This window comes from Ammospiza nelsoni, chromosome 5, assembly GCF_027579445.1.
Source record: "Ammospiza nelsoni isolate bAmmNel1 chromosome 5, bAmmNel1.pri, whole genome shotgun sequence".
Classification (NCBI taxonomy): domain Eukaryota; kingdom Metazoa; phylum Chordata; class Aves; order Passeriformes; family Passerellidae; genus Ammospiza; species Ammospiza nelsoni.
Genome location: NC_080637.1, coordinates 23,003,579 through 23,025,175, shown reverse-complemented (window position 1 = coordinate 23,025,175; position 21,597 = coordinate 23,003,579). Strand labels below are relative to the sequence as shown.

The window sequence follows — 21,597 nt, the reverse complement described above, 5'->3', positions numbered from 1 at the left end:
ATCATTAGGCATTAAATATCTTGCCACTGTACATGGTATCAGTCTGCCAGAAGTTGCATGTTGTTCCAAAATGTTCATACAGTTCACTTTTTTCTTCTTTGATATCTTCTTCGAACAGATAAAGATACCCTATCTCATATCAGACAGATCTTCACCAGTCCACAGCTGGACCTGAATCCTCAGTTTAACCCAAAGATCAGAGAATACTATGCAGAAGTGCCATTTGACATGGTGACAGTGAAGATAGGAGCAGAACCCTCTAACTGTCAATGCCATGTACACCTCGACAACAAGAAGGGGCCAAGGTATGAGCAACAAAATATGAGTGCAAAAACTTAATTTTGGAAATACGTTATAATGTTCCAAAATTTTTTTTCTAAGGCAGAGAAATTAAATAATTTAAATCAAATCATGAAATTATTTAAATGTCATTAAATTCTTCCTCCCAATATTTTCCTGTTTTGATGTTAACTGAAGTTAACATGAAGTCAACATGAATGTATGTGAAAAGCTCAAAGATTTCTTCCTTGTAGAATGAATAAGAATAGCAAGATGTTCTTTACACTGAAAAGTAAAAGCCCTGCATGTGCACTTCTGTGCCTTTCAGCATTTATTTCCCTGTTAAAGGAAGAAGAGCACAGCTCAGCTTTGCTCTGGTCTGTCTCTCTGAGCAGCTTGTCTGGGAGTCCATCATGTTTGGCTAGTGGAAAATTTCAGCAGCTAGCTACACTTCTGATTGCATTTGTCTCCCTGCTGATGTCATCACAAATTTGGGCCTGCCAGGAATTATTGTCCCTAATGATTTCATTCACAGATTTCATGTCAGAATATTTACCACTGCCACCGTTTTCACTAAATTTCACTCTCAATATTTTTTCTTCTTGAAAGATCTTCAGAGAGTTACAAATCCTATTTTGCACTGTTTTTATTTAAGCTCATGTATTTTGTAAGAAAAAGAAAATGTTAGAAGTAGCAGACTCTAGAAGCAAGAAAAGTTTAGCAGCCATAGATAAAAGAGTGTAAGTCTTTGTTTTTTTAGTGTTTATTGCTCTTCTTTCCTGTTTTGTCATACAGCATTGCTAACTACCCCCTTGGCCTTGGCTTGAACAAAGTCATCATTCTCTTAACGGATGATTCGCAGCCCAGCCCTGAGATTGTGAGCAGCTACAGAATCACAATTTATCGCGAGGACCGCCCCAGCCTCCCTTTGTTTGATGACTACATGATGTGTGGCTTTGTGCAGGTATTGTCTCTGCATTCTTTTGCTATACACATTAATGGGAATAGCTGGTTTCTGTTCATCCCATGGTATAAATTAGGTTTTGTTGAATTGTCTGAAATTCAGCATTTATGCAACATTTTGGATGTAAAAGGTAAACTCAGTGTAAGTACCTGTTACCATGTATTTGAGAACTCCAGGTTAAGTAATCCTTACCTTGGTCAGCCAAAACTTTCTTATAACTTATCATAACTGTCTTTCTCTGACATTGGAGCCATGGAAATCCTTTTACTAGGAAAGATATTTATGACAGTGTATTTATCAGTGTTCAAGATAAATGCTGCTGCATAATTTATGAATTAACACTGTTTATTCTAGATCAAAAAACACAATAAAAAAAGCCTCACTCATAATTCCAAAGGAAGGGATGACTGTTGCTTACATCACATTTATCCAAATAAAAATTTGGGAATGCACATAATTTACTGCCAATAAATAGCAGTCCTTAGGAAGGAGTGGGTCTGTTGAATGAAAAAAGGAGCAGACTATCCAATATGGCTTAATAAAGGCTGGGAAAGGAGAGTTCAAGCTAAATTAGACTCCAAAATGGAAGAAAGCTAGTGAAAGTAACAGTGAAGATATCAGTTGATGAAACTATAGTGATAAAAATATTATGGATGAGAGAGAAAACCTGGAACACATGCTGGATCAGAGCTGTTTGTATTCCAGAGTTTGAGGACTAAATGTTGGCTGCTAATTGATATGATGGGCAAAGATAAACCAGGCAGTTGAAAGCAGGAAGTGGCATTATAAATGATAATCACTGGAAGTGTATTTTTCTTTGGAGTTTTAGGCAGATTAAAAGGATTGATGGGTTCGTTCCAGATCATCCAGGAGTAAAATGTTTTGTCACAATTAATTCTGCAACCAGGAAGCAGAATTTTCAAAGCTATTGTGTTGAAACTATCATGCTTGTTCGTGTCCTATCTTTATTTATTTTCTCTATGAAGATCTTAGTATATTCTTTAGCAAAACTTGTTTCCCTTCCCTGGTTTCCTTCCATTTACTGCAGAAGAAGGTGGGAGACCAGGGTGGTAGAAGGCAGAGCATTTATATGGTGGGGATGTTGTTTTTCTTGTGGAGAAATAAGCTCAAGGGCTTAAAACAGGAGTCAAAGAGATTATAAATGTTGATAGCAAATTCTATGTTGACAATAATTATCTCAATCTGCAAATCAGGACTGCCAGAGAAAATGTAGGTAGTAGTCATAGTGTACTGAGTGGTGACCTGAATACCTGATTATGATGTTGTCTGGCCCTCCACCTATTCTTTGTCTCTTCTGTCAGACTTCTCTTAGAAGCTCAAAAGGTCAAGGACCATCTTCTTATATTTGCACTGACTGAACACTACATCTAGTAGTTGCTACAGTAAAATAAGAATGAACACATATAATAGCTGAGATTTCAGTTCAGTTGTACAGAAACCTGCTTGACATCTTAAGTGTGACAATATGAAATGGAAAACAGCAGTAAGCTGAACTATAGTTATATTACTAGGAGAACACACTGTCTGGAAAGATGTGAAGAAAGCTCTTTTTGTGTCTTTATTTGGGACAAGTATCTGAGTGTAGGAACAGGAATTCAACCTCAAAAATATCTCCCGACACCAGAGTTTACATGCTGTTAATGTTTTATGATACCATTTATGAGGCTGAGTGTGAATCTTTGAAGCACTGTGAAGGCAAAGAGATCTAGACTGATAAAAATGAAAAATGTTTTAGAAATTTCTTTTGATTGAGGTTGGTTTTCTGCTCCTCTGTGAATAACTACTCTCTAACTAATACAGTTGTTCAGAGCTAGGGATGACTTCAGGAGTTTAGAGTAAAAATGAGATGAAAAGCATTCTTGTGGTATCTAATAAGCACTGTGAAGATACAGTATGAGATTCTAAAACAACTTTCAGATATGTTAGAGGCAAACTTATCAGAGAGTGCCTTTAAAAAACAAACAAAGGCTGGAGCTGGAGATAGAAATGGCATTCTAAAACATTTAAAAGGCTTTTTTTCCTATTTGCTAGAACAGAATGTATTGTCAATTGCTTAGAATGATTTTTTTTAATCAACACAAAACTCAGGTCTTAAACAGCATCATTACATTTTGCTCTTCATACCAGAGAAAATTATGCAGCCTTGCAGAGCCAGTTGATACACCCCCATCAGTGTAATGAGTACTTGTTCTCTTAGTAATGAAACCCTGTTTTAGGAGAAAAAAGATAAATACAACATGAGCTGATGGAGTCTTTGGACACTTGGACACTTGACTAGGCACAAGTGGGATCACACATGAGGAGGGAAAGGCTACTGATAGTGGTGTGGTCTTTCTCATAGAAGGCTTCAGTTAAAATTCTAATCCATCAGCTTTTTTTCCTCGCGTTCTTTTATGTTTAATCTCTTTAGGATATTCAGGTTTCATTGCAAGATGATACTATAAAGAAGCATACAATAAAAAGACAGAGTGTGGGATGTGGTTTCCAACAGTCTAGAAATTCTCATGCAGTTGAATAATCCTGGATTAATTTCAAGGTATCGAGTTGAGAAGTGTGTGGTTCCAAGCCTTGCAACCCCTAAAAAGGGAAAAAAACCATTGTCTCCTGTACTTCTTGATAGCAGCTGTAATATCCCCATTAAAACCAAATTAGTGGAGGATGAACTGTCATCTCACAGTAGCACCTTCAGCAGATTTGGTTGCCTTCCATTCTGTGTTCTGCATTTTGACAATATTATTTTGACTGTAAATTGAGAGGTTATTGATTTTTTCTTGAACTTAGTTTTTTGCATTTGTTGACAATATTCAAATTAAATCTCCTTGAAAGAAGTGGTGCCATTTCATTATCACCTCTGAAACTGTGATATGGAAGATAGTCAAAATCCAGGGCAGTCAGCAGAAAAAACAGTGAGCTCTTAAGACAGAGTTATCAGCATCACTCTCAAGTGAAAGATCCCAGACTATGTACATACTGTCATAAAGGACAAAATATTTTATTCATTCTTGCACTGCCCATTATCTTTAAAATGCAAACAGATCTATCTATGCCTCACTTGAAATGTGTGGACGCTGCCTCTGATTGTTAATATTTGCCTAGCTGCAATCCTGGGGATTAACTACTGATGTGCTTAGGGAACCTTTTTTGACCCTGTGAACTTCTGTATCTATTTGTACCTACAGTGTCCTGTTGCCACATACCTTGTTTTGTTTCTTTGTTTGGACAGTTGGTTGGTTGTGGGTGAGTTTGGCTTCTTGGTTTTTGTTGTATTTTAATAATACGGATATTTATTTGGGTTTGCATTTATATTGAAAGCAATGGATAGCTAATGCTATATTTTATAGCACAGTGCGTTTCATTCTCTTATATTTTCTTTTGTGCATTTTTACATTTGATTCCAAAATCAGTGCAGTGCAGCGGCCTGATGTTCTGGCTGTCCCACAGCTTTTGCAGATCTGACAGAACGAACTTACAGAACAGCTTCAAAAACTTTCCTGATTTTTATAGAACATCTAATGCTTATGTATCATTATCTCTTGTATTTTTGTAAATCCTTTTATCATATTCTTTTCCTGATAGCTTAAGAAGCCCAACAGAGCTTATGATGAGATACTGGCATAGCATTGCTGACATATAACACTAAACAGCTGCAATGCAGCTGGAAACAAGATGCTAGCAACAACATATTTATATCTCTGTCTGTCTACTAAACTTCCATTGATCAAAAAGCAATTAAGACCTAAGACTAGCATATTAACTATATTTAACTTTTGTATAAACTTTTTGGAGTAGAGATGAAAAAAAATCTTTAGAAAGAAAGAAACCTTAAAAAAAAAAAAAAAGGAAATAATTTCATTTTTGTGTTCAGGAGAGAGAATACCTAAATGAGAATACCTATTTTTTTTTCAGCTCAATTTATACATTTCCAAAGGAAAAGAGAATGGTTTTACTTTGTTTTAAACTGTATGCTGTTGCCATTGCAATGCTTTTCATACCAGACAGTAGAAGTAAAAACTGTCAATTACAGAAACACATATTAACTCTTTGCCTAGTACTTCATGCAGAGATTTCAAAAACCTTGCAATTATTAAATAATGTCAAAAAAAAACCCCCAAAAAACAAAACAAAACAAACCCCAACACAAAAACAACCAAACAGCTTAGGAGAGAAACAAAGAGCTTCTCCTGTAGCAGGACAGGCTGGATGCACACTAGTCCCTTCTGAATTTCCCATTAGTTTAATTAGATTCAGTGTGACCACCCTTACAAACAACCCATCTCTTCTGTCCTAAGGACATTGAAAATGCCCTGAACAGACTCTTGGGCTTTGCTGGGGTTTTGTAGCAGCAGCTGAGCCTCTTAGCAGTTCTGAATTTGAGTGTTTTGCTTGAAAAGGCATGGAAAGTGCATCTCTGGAACTACAGGCTAATTATATCAGCAACCAGACTGTATGTTATTTGCAAATTTAGCTTACTTCCCTTTTAGAGGTAAAAAAGAATATCCATTATAGGAGCAATCATGCGTTGCATCTGTCTGCCTTCTCAGGTATAGAGCTGGTGAAAATTTTTTTTTTAGTGGTTTTGAATTTTTCAGAAAACAGCATAAAAATGCCCCAGATATCAAAAAACTAGTTTTAGTGGGTTTTTGTTGGTGGTGGTGTTATTCAAAAGAGGATGTTTTGATTCAGTGAGGACTATTTGACTTAAAATTTTTAACATTTAGAATTTGTATTGGTGTAACTGTTAGATATTTTATCCATTGTGTAGCCCAGAATGCTAATTCTTTTGAAGGAGGGAGTGGCTGGGACAGCAAAAAAGCTCACTCATTAGGTCTGAAATAGCCAAGTCTAAATTTTCCTCAGAAACACTGGTGAGAGTACAGTATGATAGTCATGTTTTCCAGGAGTAATGCCAACTTAAGCATCCCTTTCCCTGCCTGCAGCTACTCATGAACCAGATGGGAAAACTTTTTTTAAGATGAACTAGTTTCTAGGATAAAGTTGTCATTCTCTCTACGTGAACACAAGGGAGGGGGCAGAAATGAGCTGCTGAGCACAGAAGGAAGGTTAGTGGGTGCTGTTAAGACAGCTTTTTTTGTCTTCATGAAGGAAATTCACGTTGAGATTGGGTTTAAAGCTCTTGCTGGTTTTAAATGAGCAGGAGCTTCATGCTCAAAAATTGTAGAAGTGATTTATGGGTGAAAACACACAAAACACTAGAAGTACTTTTGCATTGCTATTAAGCTATAAATTATTTTGTTTCTGTATGACTGCAACCCACTTCCCAGGGAAAACAAAGTGAGGTTCACACAGCCTTGAGGAGCAAATATGTAGCAAACTGAACATGTGTCAAATTGTCAGCAGTTCAGGTGAAAGGCACAAAACAGAGAGCCAATAGAGAGGGACTGCCATAAAAAGAAGGCTGAGGTCTTACATCTTCAACTGCTGTGTGTCAACATGGTTCAATTAATTTCAGGGGAGCAATTCCAAGTTATACTGATTGAATACCTGTCCTGACAAATATACAGCTGAATTCTTTTCCATTATATATGCCTGGCAATACTTATGAGTGAATTCTCTTGCATAGAACAACTGAATTTTTTAGTGATTTTGCTAAATATCTAGGTCAAACAACATCTTAGAATAATCTAGAAAACTACTTGAAGGTGTTTTTAAGTATTTAAAGATCAAGGGTTGTTTAATCACCATTTGCTGTAAGTATAAACTGAACAAAGACCTAAATTTAACAACTGAGTGCTTTTAAAAAGTATATTTAAGATGATGCAGAAGGGAGGGATGTAAATAATAAATACACCTAGGTAATTTTCATGTAGAGGGTTAATTTGTGTATGTATCTCAGAGCAAATTTTGTGGAGTCAGCATGTTCTGTCTTTGTCAACATCTATACCACTGGGGAGGGAAGGCTTACCACATTTTCTTAATTATACCAAAGACTTTTGTGATGATTTAAAGCATTGCTCTGTAGATGAGTCAGAGGAACAATTAACAATTGTGATGGATATTCTTTACATTTATGCAGTTCTGTGCTAAACTCCTTCTGGATCTCAGAACTAGGATGTTGCTGTTAGGCTGACATCTTAATCAGCAGCCAGCATCTGCTGCTTTAAGGAAATGTCCCAAAACCACAGCAGAGCACAGATCCATCATCAGAAGGAATTAATATAATGTTCTAGGAGTCAAGCTCATCTTTCACCTACAAAGTTAACTTCATAGACAGTCTGCACTGTCATCTGGTAGTCACAAGTCCACATAATCAGTGCTCTCTGTGGGACATCTGTTGCACTCTGAGGAGGCCACACAGAGCAATGGGCACAACTTGGGAATAAAATGGAAAATAATAGCAAAAGAATTAGTCTGTATGTGCTTCTATTTAGGCATCTCTTGCTCTGAGCATGGAATAAAAATTTATAGTTTTATTCTGTATTTCCAGTAGACTGCGCCTGACTAGGATCATCATCTTCCTCTCCAATACTTTGGGGACGCCACATTACAGAGCCCAAACTTTAAGGGTCAAGTTCATGTTGACACCAGCTGCCTGGAGAAAAGTTTACAGTCTTCCAGTTCACAGTATTTTCCTTACAATCCTGATTTTATACTTGTTGTGCCTAATCTTCTCTATGTAGCTACGTTTCCTGTTAACCGTGTGATTCGAGATTAATACCAGATACCCTCCAGGAAATGTTGCCAGAAGTTTCAGGCAGCGACCAAAGAGAGTGGATGTTTCCATGTAGCAGCAGCTACATTTGTCATTATTGCAGTGCACTGTACGTGGGAAGTGGTGTGTTACAGAGATTGCTGATGGATAAATTGCTTTGAGACAATCTATATGAATAGTGATTCAATGATTCAACAGTTATAAGCCAATAGTGACTGGGATGACACCAAAGAACTAATTTGGTTTATAATAATTATCCAGAAGTTTTAAGTTGCTATAATAATTAGGCCTTAAAGACTGAGAATTTTATAGGCAGCTTTCAGCCTTAGTTTTTCCAATGTTCCTTTTCCTTGGTTGGCACTCTTGTGGATAAGAACTTCTTAAATCAGGAGTGATATCACTCTTCAGCACCACTGAGTTTATTGACACTACTAGAGTTGTTTGTAGCACCTCCTACCTCAGCAGTGGAAAATTTAGTATCTCCTATCATTCTTTTCTTCTTTTATGTGTTTGTAATTTAGCACAGTGTTACTAGGAACATCCCACCCTCCTAGATACTCAGTAAGGTGACTCTTGACTTGAATTGTTATTTTGCAGTTATGCTGCCACAGAAAAATGTCATTAGTAGAAAATTATATGATAAAAGATAAACCTCAACAACCTGACAATTCCATTCTTTTGTGTGCTCAGGCCATTCTCCCCTTTCATACAATTACTGATGTAATCCCATGAGTGTGCATGACACATTGAAGATAGAGAAGATGAAGATCTGCCTATAAACTAGCCAAGGAGAAACTCATAATGGCTTAACAAAAAGTAACAGGGAGTTAAATTGTGACCTGTTTGATTGCAACTGGTGAACAAAATCCCACTGGCGTTAGTGGGGTGTTTGGTTGGACATTTCAGCCTTACAAGAGCTGCTCTCTATGGTGCTGCAGGATGGGGAGATGCTGGGCAGATACAGTGCTGTGGGTGCAGATTTCGTAGATACACTGCTATCTCTGAGCCCATGACAGTCTGCTAATACAGACTGGAAGAGATCCAGGTTTTTCTGATTCCTTGCCTTTAACCTAAGGATTAAAATGTCTTTTTAAATAATAGCAGCAAATCATTGTGGGTGGCTGTGAAAGGAGACAGATGACAGTAAATGCTGGGTAGGCAATTTTGCTCCTGGGAGAACACTGTTCTCTGGAAGAGTTTATCAGAAAACCAATTTTTATATAATTTTTGTCAGCTATGTGGTTTTTTGTTTGTGCTGTTATCAGACAATCATCCCACATATCTAGATTTTCAGTTATGGTTCTTCTTTGCTCTTATTTTTGATGTTTTTAATATAATACAGGTCCGGTAACACTACTGGAATCAATTACATTTTGCTAGAGAACTGGTAGCACTAACTTTTGCAAAAGATTCCTCATACCACAGACTTTTTTTGTGCTTACTCTTGCTTCCTCCCTCTGCCCTACACAGTAATTTCTCCATGCATTGCTGCATTGTGGTGCAGTTCAGGCAGAGACCTATAGCTTGGTGGTCTGATGGCCCTTCAGGGAGAAGAGGGAGCCACATGATCAAATCACCTCAACCTGAGGCCAAGAGAAAGAGTGTTTGTGGGGGTCCTGGCCCAGCCTGACTAGTTTGGTTGCCTCCTTCTGGCTGTTTCTGCCTACAGAAAGGCACTGCTGGAGCCAGACACTGGACAGGCAGAGGCAGGTTCTTGAGTCATGCCCTGTGTTGTACTGATGATATTACCTTGTGAAGGCACCTGACATGTCTGGAGAGGAGCAGATGTGCTTGAGGACTCTGTCTCCCTCTACCAGCTGCTGTTCCATGATTCCACAGGGAACCTAGCTTAGCTGTCTCAATCACTGTGCTGGGTGAGGATTTGCATTGCCTACATTAACTAGGCTAAATTAGGAAGGTAGAGTGAAGCCTGTAATCTTTCGATACTTCAATTTCCAACTATACAATATCAGGACTTAAAAATTAATGGCTCAGTAAAGCATAAAGCCTTACAGATCTTTGAATGAACCACATAAGTATGAAAACTTGAAAGTTTGAGTTCAGCAGTTCTCCTTTACAAGTTCTAGAAATTCCAATGACATTTAAAAGTATAATAGTTGAAGGGGGTAGGGAAGAAAAAGGGGTCATCCAAAGTTTCTGAACTGAAATATTTAGCTTATGTTTTGGGTAAATAGTTGTGTTAGTGTTTGCAGTCTGTCAATGTATTGAATTCTGTCTGATTCATGAAGAGAAAGTTCATTAATTAGAAATAACTTGCACTGTATGACAGCACACAAAGTGTTACAGGCATGATCAGACTGCCACTTTATAAATCACAGACAAATCAGTACAGACATATGGGTGAAGTATTTGCAAAGTATATGTTTAGCATAAATCTGTGGGATTTTTATAAATGGTCATTTCAGTTTTTTACTGAAGCAAAAGTTGTAGTTAAGGTTAAACTTCAATAGCTTTGTGTGATACACCAGGGCTCTCTGGTGCCTTGGTTACATTTTTTGGGGAATGGTGGCACTCGCTAAGACTGATGTGGCAGTGGAGTTAGGGGCTTTTTGTGCTGACTGAGCAAGTCTAAGTACAAGGAACAAACAAAGTGCCTGTGCTACATGGCACTCAGGCCATTCCAGCTGCATGGTAATGCAATATCACAATTTCTGGTACATGAGCTTGTTACTCTGCAAGATTTTCTGCCTTGCTCCCAGACATATCCATGAGGGATGTATGGTAAAACTGTCTGGAGCCACTTTTGAGGTACACAGAAGTTGCATGTTCCTCAGTTATACAGTTTTACACCTCAGCTCTTCCAGTTCTGGGACTCTCCAAGTAGACTGTCATTTGGGTTTACTAACAGCTCCTGTGCCTAATTTTATGATGTGTATAACAGTAAAGAAGAGAAAAATACCGATCCTTAGTTCAAGCCCTTTGAATAGGGAAAAGGTTCCCTTTGTCTTCCATGTAATTTTTATCTAACCTAACTAGACTTATTTCTTAACGTGTAGGATCAAAAAATGAGGCTGTAGAAAAGAATATGCCTTCTACTGCATCTCCAGAAATAATTGCTCATCTTTGATCACATTGGCTTTTGATGCTAGTGCAAATTATTGGTGGCATTATTGCATTGAAAAGCTGTGAAGTGGAGGTATAGGTTGTTATGAAGATATAAAGGGAAGTCTAATGAGTAATAGTAATTTCATCATAAGTCTTAATATCAATTTGTCTAGACTTTTACTGACAGTCATAAAATTCTGATTTGGTAAAATAAAAGCAAAAATTAAAATTCTGAAATTCAGCCGAATGGCACAATAGGACAATGAAGAGTGAAGTGGTTTATTGCTGCATTTGCATAAAGGCTGTCACCTCTTCCAGCTATACCATCACAATGTATATTTGAAATGCAGATTGTTTTCCCTGTGTGCCATTTTAATAAAGAGGATGGGTGGAACATGACCAAAATCTTGCTGTGGGTCTAATGATATCATTTGGAGGTTTGATCATTTTTTTTTCTCCTTGAAAGGGCTGTGAATGCTGTGGCTCCAGGCATCAGTAACTTACTCAGGCCACTGCACAAAAAATGGGAAATGGGATAATTCCATATCTCAGTGAATACCTCAAACGCACCTGAAGATTTTATTACAAAATGGCTCAGTTCTTGAGTTCTGGGCTTGTCCGTGATAAAAGTGGGAAATTAGGTCACCGTTGTTAAAAAGCTTGAGAAATTGCATACTTCATGGACTGGAGAATTGTAGAATTATTTAGCTTAATTCATGTATGTCTCTAAAATCAGTCAGAAGTAGTTGTACCTAGGTCACAGAAACCTAGATGTTTTGTAGTTTCATCTAGAAAAACTTAGGAAACTCAGAATCCAACTTCTTTTCTTGAAGTTCAAGAGACAAATAAGGAAGTCGGTGTTCTAGATTATTTTTCTTTGTTCCTCAGTAGCTTCTTCTTGTAGAATCTTCTTAATTGAGGTCCAAAATGGAATCCTAGCTGGCTTGTCATATTCTTTTCTGTACAGAGCTATAAATGTATGAAAAAGGCTTTACTGTTCTAAGGACTGCTGGTTTCTGCCTATGGTGCTCCTGAGCAAGATGGTAAAAGCTTCTTGCAAGGATAATCATGGTTTAATTGGTCTGATTTTGTGTTTGTTTAACAACTTGATAAAGAGCAGTAAAACGCGTCATTGAAAAGCATTTACTATGCAAGATGAGTACAACACCTGAAGGACAAACTTCTGCCAAAGTCAGGAAGCCAGTCCACCACTGCTCTTGTTCCTTTTGGAATCAGGGTAGGTAGAAAACACAATCACTTATATAAAACACAATCACCCATATATAACAAAGAAGAGACTCAGATTTGATACATTTTTCTTTGCTGAGAAAATCAGTTTCACAGTATAGATCTATTGCTATTTCTGTAGCTGTAAAATCTCTGTATCCTACAGAGAACTTTTATTCTCCTTACCTGGCCCTCTGCAGTCTGTGTTTCAAAGCTGAAATCGAGGGCATTCATTATTGACAGTTCAATTGGTGTATTCTTTTCGGTTCACCTCATACACTGCTCTCAAATTCATCTGAAAATGTGAAATAGCCTGTTGAATTTTCCCCTTGATGATACCACAATAGATGTGAAAGAAGAGCCTTCAACATAAGGCTTCCTAAGTGTTAACAGATCATGAAAATTGGCAACAACTGTTGTGCCGAGTATCATAACCTGTGAGAGGAGGGCCAGCAATTCCACAGTGATGAGAAGAGTGCTTGGTGTTTGAGCTGTGGTCACATTTGCCTTTCAAGTCGTTTGGGCCTCCATGCCACACTTTTCAGGAGAAGAAAGCTAATGCAGCTGCCTTTGTTAATCAGTCAGTATGACCTAGGCCCTGGGGGAGGCAGGCAAAGGCAGATACATACTGAGACACACAATCCTTGCTGATTAACAGTGAAAGCTGGTAAAGTTACTCTCTAAGCCTGTCTGGCCCATCAGCTGCAGAAATGTAATTTAGATGATTATCTACATGCCCATTAAACCTTGTGACCCATCACTAGTCTGTTTGAAGTTTGCCTGCTTAAACTCGCTAATAGGAAGAATAGAAGGATTAACTCAGAGGTCATGAAATAAGAGAGCAGCAAAGAAGATGACAAAAGAGCAGAGAAAAACTTCCTACTGCATGTATTTGGTAAGGAGAAAGAACTACAGTACCATGATCATCTCAGCAGATACTGTTACTTTATGGAGCAAGCAAGCCATCTGGAATTCAGGCCATTTAATCCTTTGTGTGTGTGCTTTCAGTCTATTTTGTTTAGCTCTACAAATAAAATGAACTACCTGTGTGATGAATGTTGTCACATTAGGTGTTTACTAAACATAATACAAGATAATAGAGCGTGGAATCCTCGTGGACAGTAAGAGTTTCTGATTTTGTTCAGGGCTAGAGTGTGTAGATATAAACAATGGAAAAATTTAAATCAATCACATCAGAGTAGCTGCAGTCAGGTCAGCATCAAGTCCAGTCTTGTTTCCTTTAGGATAAGAAGCTCCAGCCACTACAGGTGCTTGTTAACTTAAGGATTATGAATAAAAATCATAACCAGTGGTCTATTTTTTATTTGGTCAAATTGGAATAAATATAAAAATTTATAATTATCTCCCAAAATTATTTGCAGAATGTTGCAATGAAATTGGTGACCAGTTAAAACTAAATTCATAGGGAAAAGATGAGATGCCTTGCAGAAAACAGAGTGGAATACATGAGTACCTCTGTAAGGGTGACCTAGGGTCTGACTAGTTAATGGAAGAAAATGAGCTTGAGGTTTAAATGGAGTCTTGAAGGTCATTTACCTACTTTTACATATACTGCCACTCTTGAAATTAGTCCTTTGCCCTTTTGCTAAAGACAGGCTATTTGCTGAGAAACATTGGTTGGGGGCATATTTTGCTGTATTTCAAAGAAGAAAAAACCATTCCTCTCATGCTATGTTTGGATCTCTAGGTTTTGCAGTATTAGACCTCTTCACAAAGAATTATTGTGGTCTATTTTGCAATATTTTGGTATATTTATTTATTTAGATTTTTTTTCATATCGTTATGATTAAACATAGTTCTGTTTCTCATTTAATTGTATTGAATCAAGCATATTTTCCAGTTGTCTCAGACTGTTAATTTACATGTACAGCTCTGTTTGAAACACAGCAATATGCTACTAGCAGTATTCAGTGCCGTAGCAATTAATTTTAGAACCTGAGTAGCAATTAATTTTAGAACCTGAGACTTTTCCCCCAGTGTTTTTAGTATTTTTGTGACTGATAATGCAAACTCAAATACCTGATGCCCTGAAGCTAATGCCTGGACTTCAGAGTAAAATGCATAAATTTTAAAATTCTACTTTAAGCATCACCTGAAGATGCCTTGTACATTAATCTGGTTACAAGATTTCCAAATTAGTGTCAACCACAGTTAGATCTTCAGTGTAAAACTGTTAGTCTTTATGTGTTTGCCACAGTGGCAGTCGTTCTCATCTTGAAAAATATTAAGGTTTTAGGAGGGAAACAAACTTCTGTTGCTGATCATAAATCTTCCATTGAGTGGCATGTACTCAGCTGTTTGCAACCAGACTGCTTCAGAGGACAGAAGTTATTCATAAGTCTCATTCCATTGGTGTTGTCTGAAAAATAAAGTAGATGCCAATATCTGCTGGGAAGCCTTGTAGAAAACAGATCAAAGGCTTCTGGAGTTTATTTAAGAAGGAGCAGTTGTGAGAGGCTTAATGTCTGAGTGTGGCATGAAAAATGAAACAGCCATATGCAGAAGTCCTCTGGACTTCAGTAAAAGAATTTGAGTAATATGTGGTACAGGTGGACTGTTGTCTCAGCCTGTCATTCTTTTATGCCTTTGTCTCTAAGGAAGGCATTGCCTCCTCTGTTTAACCCCATTAAAAATTTTTTCCTGAAAGTCATTGCAGAATAAAGCCACCTTCGCTTAAGCAGTGTTATCCCTGCAAAAGAGATGCTGTCTTCTCTAGGGCATTTAATTCGTTTAAAGGTCTGTGATTTTGTGTAATTCACTTAACGTGTGTCCAGTGTTCTGGCCAGCATTTTTACTTTGTGTGCATGAAGCTGTGTCAGACAAGATTTGGGATAGATATTGGGAAAAGTTTCCCATCCAGAGGATGTTTGGGCACTGAAACAGGCTCTCCAAGGAAGTGGTCACAGCACCAGCCTGGCAGAATTCGGTAAGTGCAAACAATGCTCTCAGACACAGGGTATGACACAAGGGCTGCCCTGGGCAGGGCCAGTAGCTGAACTCAATGATCCTTATGTGTCTCTTCCAGCTCAGGACACTCTATGATTCTATGATTGGAGAGTTTCTGAATGAGGCTTGTATCTCTGTTTTAGGTGTGAGAAACTGTCTATTTTTCCATTAGAATTGTTCATTTTATTTATGTTTACTCCTCATATGTCTTTGTAATGGGTTGACCCAGGCTTGTCCAAGGCCCACCAAGGCCACTCTATCATTCTCCTCCTAAATTTGGCAGGGGAGAAAAAATATGATGAAAAGATTGTAGGTCGAGATAAGGTCAGGGAGAGGTCACTCAGTGATAACTGTCATTGGCAAAACAGACTTGACTTAGGGAATTTAGTTGAATTTATTGCCAATCAAAATCAGAGTAGGATAATGAAAAGTAAAACAAACCTTAAAAATACATTTCTTCCCACCCTTCCCTCCTTTCCTGAGCTTAACATTGTTCTTGATTCTCTACCTTTTCCCCACCAGTGGTGCAGGGAGATGGGGAATGGGGGTTATGGCCAGTTCACCACATGTTGTTTCTGCTGCTGCTTCCTCTTCAGAGAGAGGAGTCCTTACTGCTGCTCCAGCATCTCTCCCACAGGAGACAGTCCTCCTCTAACTTCTGCAGTGTGAGTCCTTCCCCAGACTGCAGTTTGTCATGGGCTGCCCTGGCATGTGTCTCTTTACGCAGGATAAGTCCTTCCATGGGCTGTGGGTGGATCTCTGCTTCACTGTGGACCTCCACAGTGTGCAGGGGCACAGCCTGTCACACCATGGTCTGCACCAGGTTTTGCATGGGAATCTCTGCTCTAGCACCTGGTGCAGCTCCTCTCCCTTCTTCTCCACTGACTTTGGTGTCTGCATAGTTCCTCTCACATATTCTCAGTCCTCTCTTCTCTGGTCACAATTACTTCTGCACCAGAAATATTTTACGGCTGGTCCATCTTGGATCTGGCTGGCACTCGCTCTGTTGGACATGGAGGAACCTTCTGGCAGCTTCTCACAGAAATCACCCCTATAGCTCCCCCCTGTACTAAAGGTTTGCCATGCAAACCCACTGCAGTCCTGTAGGGTGCCTTGATTTATAAAATACCTTGGGACAGCTGCAACATCTTCAGTTCATACCACTAATAGATTGTAATAAAAATAGTGCCTGTGCTTTCCTATGGAATCATTGCTCCTGTGTTTTAGGGACTTCCCATTATTTTCTTCTTCCTTCATACATTCCCTATGTGACTATGTTTTCTTCATGGATGGCGACCAAAGCAGAAAAAAACCCCAAAAAACCAAAATCTTAGAAGAACCCAAAAAGGCTTAAAAATTTAAATAAATTACTATCCTGATATCTCAAGGTCGTCCCCACCCCTTAGTCAGCTTTCTCTTTATTGGCCTTTCTCTTTAAAGGCCTTTTCCTGGCCATACCAGGCTGTGCTGGGAGAAGGACTGAGTGTTTCCAGTCGCTCTGATATCTTAGTTTGAGTTCCTTTGTCACTTTAGAAATGACTTCAGAAAAGGATCCAGGAACCTACTAGGAGATGCCACATGAAAAAGATACAAAGAGAAAGGGAGCAGGTATCAATTGCCTCAATATTCACTTCTTACCTCATCAGAAGCTTGGTATCACATCTTCCTTCAAGCTGCTGATCCCAAAGAGACTAGGACTGTGCATACCTGCCAGTTTTGTGTAAGTGCTCAGTATGTTCAAAATCATTTTTCTACCCTAATCCAAGTGGCCCTAGATACCTGTGTTTTGGTACCTGTAACAAACCCTGAATACCCCGAATGTTGCTGGCTGTTCATCTGATAGGGTAAGGTAATTTTCATGACCTCTTGTTGCTATATAAATTTTTTTTCTATGAAGTATATGGTAACAACTCAAAAACCTCACTGATACTCCTGATAACTGTCCCCGTTGTGCTATACCTTTCCTGATCTAACAGCCTAGTGTTTTTCATACTATTGAGCTACACATATAAATTTAAAAAAATATTGGCAAAAAAACTTCTTGAGGGATTTTCTTCTTTTAATCAAAACTAAAATATTCCTAACCAAACTTCTTGTGCAATATGCCATGGTATCTCTTTCAAGAGATTCACTACTTGACAGAAAAGTTGCACAATTTTAATTTAGTGATACTTTTGGGGGGCTTTTTTAAAGCAGATGTTTAACACTTCAGAATTTTATTGTGAGAGAGTTTGGATGTACTGGAAATTGGTTATGATAGTAACAAAAATCTCTAAGAGTCGCCAAGTAAATTCTAGACAAAAGGGAACACTAATAGAATGCAGGAACTAAACAACAATACAGTAACAGCAAAAAGACAGAAAATACTTCAGGGACCTGTAATCCCCATGGTTTGATGAGATTTCAGTGGGAAAACAATCTAGTGCATTTTTCTGCAGAGTGGTGTGCATGCTTAACTTCCCACACTGGACATTTCCACTGAAATCAGTGGGATAACTTGTTCTGAATAATACCATATGTCTCCATCTTTTCAGGCCCAAAGTATTAAGCTATATTTATTAGGTCTGGGATGAGTATAGTTGTATCCATGTTCACATTTGTTCAGGACAGTCATTATTTATTTATTCCTAAAACAGAAACACTTTTGTAGCATCTATCAATGCTCCTGACTTTTGTCTTCTAAGTCTTTTTGCTCTTTTGCACGATGACATGCTTTGATATCTATGAAAAATGACCGTTTGTTAGATATAAAAAAATGTTTAATTTTTTATGTGAATTATCACATTATTAATTCAGAGAAGCATATTCATTGATTGCACAGAGTTGATAAGTATCAAGGATTTTTTTTTACATATGGGACCAGGATACTCTCTTCTGAACTAGTTTTGCAGTGGCATTTCCTGAAGTCTTTACAAATTGGTGGAACATAATCTTCTAGAATAATCAGAACAAACAAAGAAAGAATATAGCCTCCTATTCCTTATGTTTTCTTTCTGACTTTCTTCCTGTTTATGTGTCCATCAGTAACATTCACTTGTTTTGTTTGGACGTGTTTGTGAAAAAATATCTGTTAGGTCCACCATCAATGTCCCTTTCAACATGAAAAACTATGAAATTAAAAATGTTAGTCTTCCTCATCTGGTAATGTAATGGAGTTTGATCAAATTTTGGGGGAAAACAGGTCAAAGACATGCAATTTTGGAAATCCTCAAGTGGCTTTAGCATTCCATTGGGCCAGAGCCTTGGCAAGTAGGGGAAGTCGTCAAAGGAGAGGGAGAAAATTTAATTGTATATTTTGTGTTGGAGTGACTGATCTTTTATCTTGTGAGCATCATATTTGGGTAACTTTTCAGACCTCAAGTTGTCATATTTTCAATTAATTTATGAACAGAGCAACAAAGTACTCAACTGACTATAAGTTCCTTTATATTACCTTGTAATATTACCTTGTAATATTACTTGTTCCTTTATATTACCTTGAATGTACCTTTAAAATTTCTCCATAGTAACATTTTATCAGTATTAAATCAAATGCTTTCAAGTCTTGTGTAGCTGGTTTGCTCAAGACAAAAAAATATATATACAAAGAATGCTTTACCTGATCAAGAGATAATTGAAGCATTTTTTGGTTTTAATCATAAAATGCACTGAAATACTACACAGTACACATTATGTGTTTTGCCAAATTTGACTTTATGTTCTTCCTTTCCTAAATTCACTGTTAAACACAGAGCTTTCATTTGTCAGAAATCTGCAAGATACTAATGATTACTGTCAAATCAACCACTCCTCTGTTTCTTTATGCTTGCAGTTAAATACTTAAAAGTTTTCCCTTTGCCAAATCTTTGTACTCTTTTCACTGAGTAAGTTGACAAGTCTAATTTAGGAGTAAACAGAACACTTGGAATCTTCTAGCTGATTGTGCAATGGGAGTAGAGGCTAAGCTGAGGTCTTCATGAAGATCTGGACATCCCACAATAGAGTATGAGAAAAAAAAATGCAACAAGAATTCTGTATTTGAACTTGATTGTAGGAAAACATCAAAAATGTGTAGATGCATCATGCAGGACTGTGTGTTACTCTTCACATTAAAATCTTAGGATATGACTTTTCCATTCTTAAAACAGCGTGGAACAATTCAGAGGAGTTGTTTTGATTTGTTGGAGTTTTTTTAAGGTAAAATTCAAATTGTGGCTGGAAACTTGAAACCTAAATGAAAGTTATAGTCAGGAGCAGAGTCCCTTCCTGTGGCTGTACAAGACAAGGCTCTGCAGTATGCATACTGTATACCCCTAAACAAATGGCAGGAACACACAACTAAGGAATTTATTTGTGTTTTACTAACCCTGAGATCAAAATAATATGGATGGGTTACAGTGACCAAAGGAAGGTACTCCAGTTATCTCTTCAAGCAGTAAATCCACTGAGCAGAACTGCCATGTAAGAACAGCATCTATAGCAGCAGCTCTCAGTCCCTGACATGCACAGTTGCACTGGTATTTAATTTCTGGTACTCGAGGTTTCTTGTCTGATAACCTCTGCCACAGCTGCTCCCTATTCAGTTGTGTGTTCGGTCTTCCACTGTAATATTTTGACTGATACAGAGGGTTGGAGAAACTAAGGCTAGTGTTAAGAGCAAGAGTAGCAAAATAGAATTAATACCAGTACAAGGTTATGGTACTTTGTTCCTCCTGTATGAAATGTTATAGGTCTTTCTCCCTCTTCTTTTTCTTTCAACTTTCTCACTTTTCTTGTTTCCTTTGAGAATTCTCTAAGCATGTATATAGATTGAGGAGAAGGAGGTAAAAATTTGCTTTGCATGAGCCGATGCTCCCAGTCACCCACCTTCCCTTAGGGATGAGGTACAACATTTGTCAGCTCAGTCACTGTGAATGTTCACACACAGGTTCCACTCTCAACAAACCTTCCAGTTCCCCAGCTGCAAGAGGAAAGTATATATCAGGAAAATTTTTAAGCTTGAAAATAGATTGGATATTTGTTTGCAATAATCCAAGCAGATTGGATTGCAGTCCAAGAAGTGGAAGATGAGTACAAAAGACTGTAAGGTCACCTAGGGCAGGTGGTGAAACCCAGAATACAGTGACCCCCTGCAATGGTGACCTTTTCCCCATGTTGCAAACAGGGTTAAGCCCTCTTAAATATTGCACCAAATCACTGAGCACCTTAGAGGCTGTTGGTGAACAGGACTTTGAGATCCAGGATGTAAGGACATGGCCTGTGAATTCCTGGCTAAGCAGATACATTAACTGTCCAGTTTTCTTGATGGTGTAGAAAATACTTAGAGGGAGCCACGCTATATCCTTTTACCTGAGCCCATGGAAGGCTTCTCCAGAGTTTGTTTGGTAGGGGGCTAAGACTCAGGCCCTCTATCTCCTGATAAAGTGCACTATAAGCTTTTATACATCAGCAATTCCCAGTATTACTAGCACTTTGATACAGATAGAGAGCACCTAGTACGATAAGCAATGCTACCTGGCACAAAACCTTCCAGAAGAAAAGACATCCCTATTAAAGGCATAATATAAACAGCAAAACCAGCATTGTAGATCACAGTGGGAGAAGCTTGCATAATCACAGAATCACAGAAGTTCAAGACTGGAAGAGACCTATAAGATCATCAAGTCAAGTCGATGTTCTAACTGTTCAACAAGTGCCACATCCAGTCTTTAATGTCTCACTATTAGCAGTTCTTAACTTGCAGTAGTAAGGATAAATTGGCACTTTTGTTTTTTCCAAGGATTTTTTGCTGAGGAATGAGAAGGTGCCTGGCTCACAGAATCCCAACCATTTTTAGTTCTGCTTTGAAAAACGCACTTTTGCACATACTGATTTCAGTTGTGCACGCAGCTTTGGCCACACATTTCGAGATTTGTTCACATGACTAGGATGTATTTTCAAAACTAATAATAAATATTCAGAAGTCTTTTAAAAGATGTGTGATGACTAACACATATTCAAAACTACCTGAAAGCAAATTCAGACTGTGAGATACAGGGTCTTGAAATGTCCAGCAGAGAATTCAACATTAACTGCGTTCAATTCTTCTGTGTAAAAGAAGGGAAAGATTATTCTCTTTATTTTACTTAAATTCATGCATTTCTTTTCAGATATATTGCACAGTTTATGTTGAAATTATGCAGCAGTTTACTGTAATCCATAAGAAACATAGATTTTTTTTTTTTTCTTAAGCTGTTTTATACTTTTTGCATTTTGTTGTTGCAAATGAGGACTGAGCCTGCATTCAGCTGTTGCTGTTTCAGCTTGGCGTAACCCCACCAAAGTAACTGAAGCTTTGTAATTGAGTACAGACTGGAGGTTTGTACATTTTGCAAAGCATCTGGAAACTTTGGTGGATCAGTGCCAAACCCATAACTCATTGTTA

At 38.0% G+C, this 21,597-nt stretch overlaps 1 protein-coding gene across 2 annotated transcripts in view; it reads left to right on the top strand.

Moving 5' to 3' along the window:
* The window catches only part of CPED1 (cadherin like and PC-esterase domain containing 1), a 152,506-nt gene that overhangs the window by 80,459 nt on the left and 50,450 nt on the right, over positions 1-21,597 (top strand). For both annotated transcript variants that reach the window (XM_059471505.1, XM_059471506.1), the window contains 2 exons: positions 119-305; positions 1,075-1,243. In XM_059471505.1, the coding sequence (XP_059327488.1) occupies positions 119-305; positions 1,075-1,243 (356 nt within the window). The remainder of the gene's footprint in view (positions 1-118; positions 306-1,074; positions 1,244-21,597) is intronic.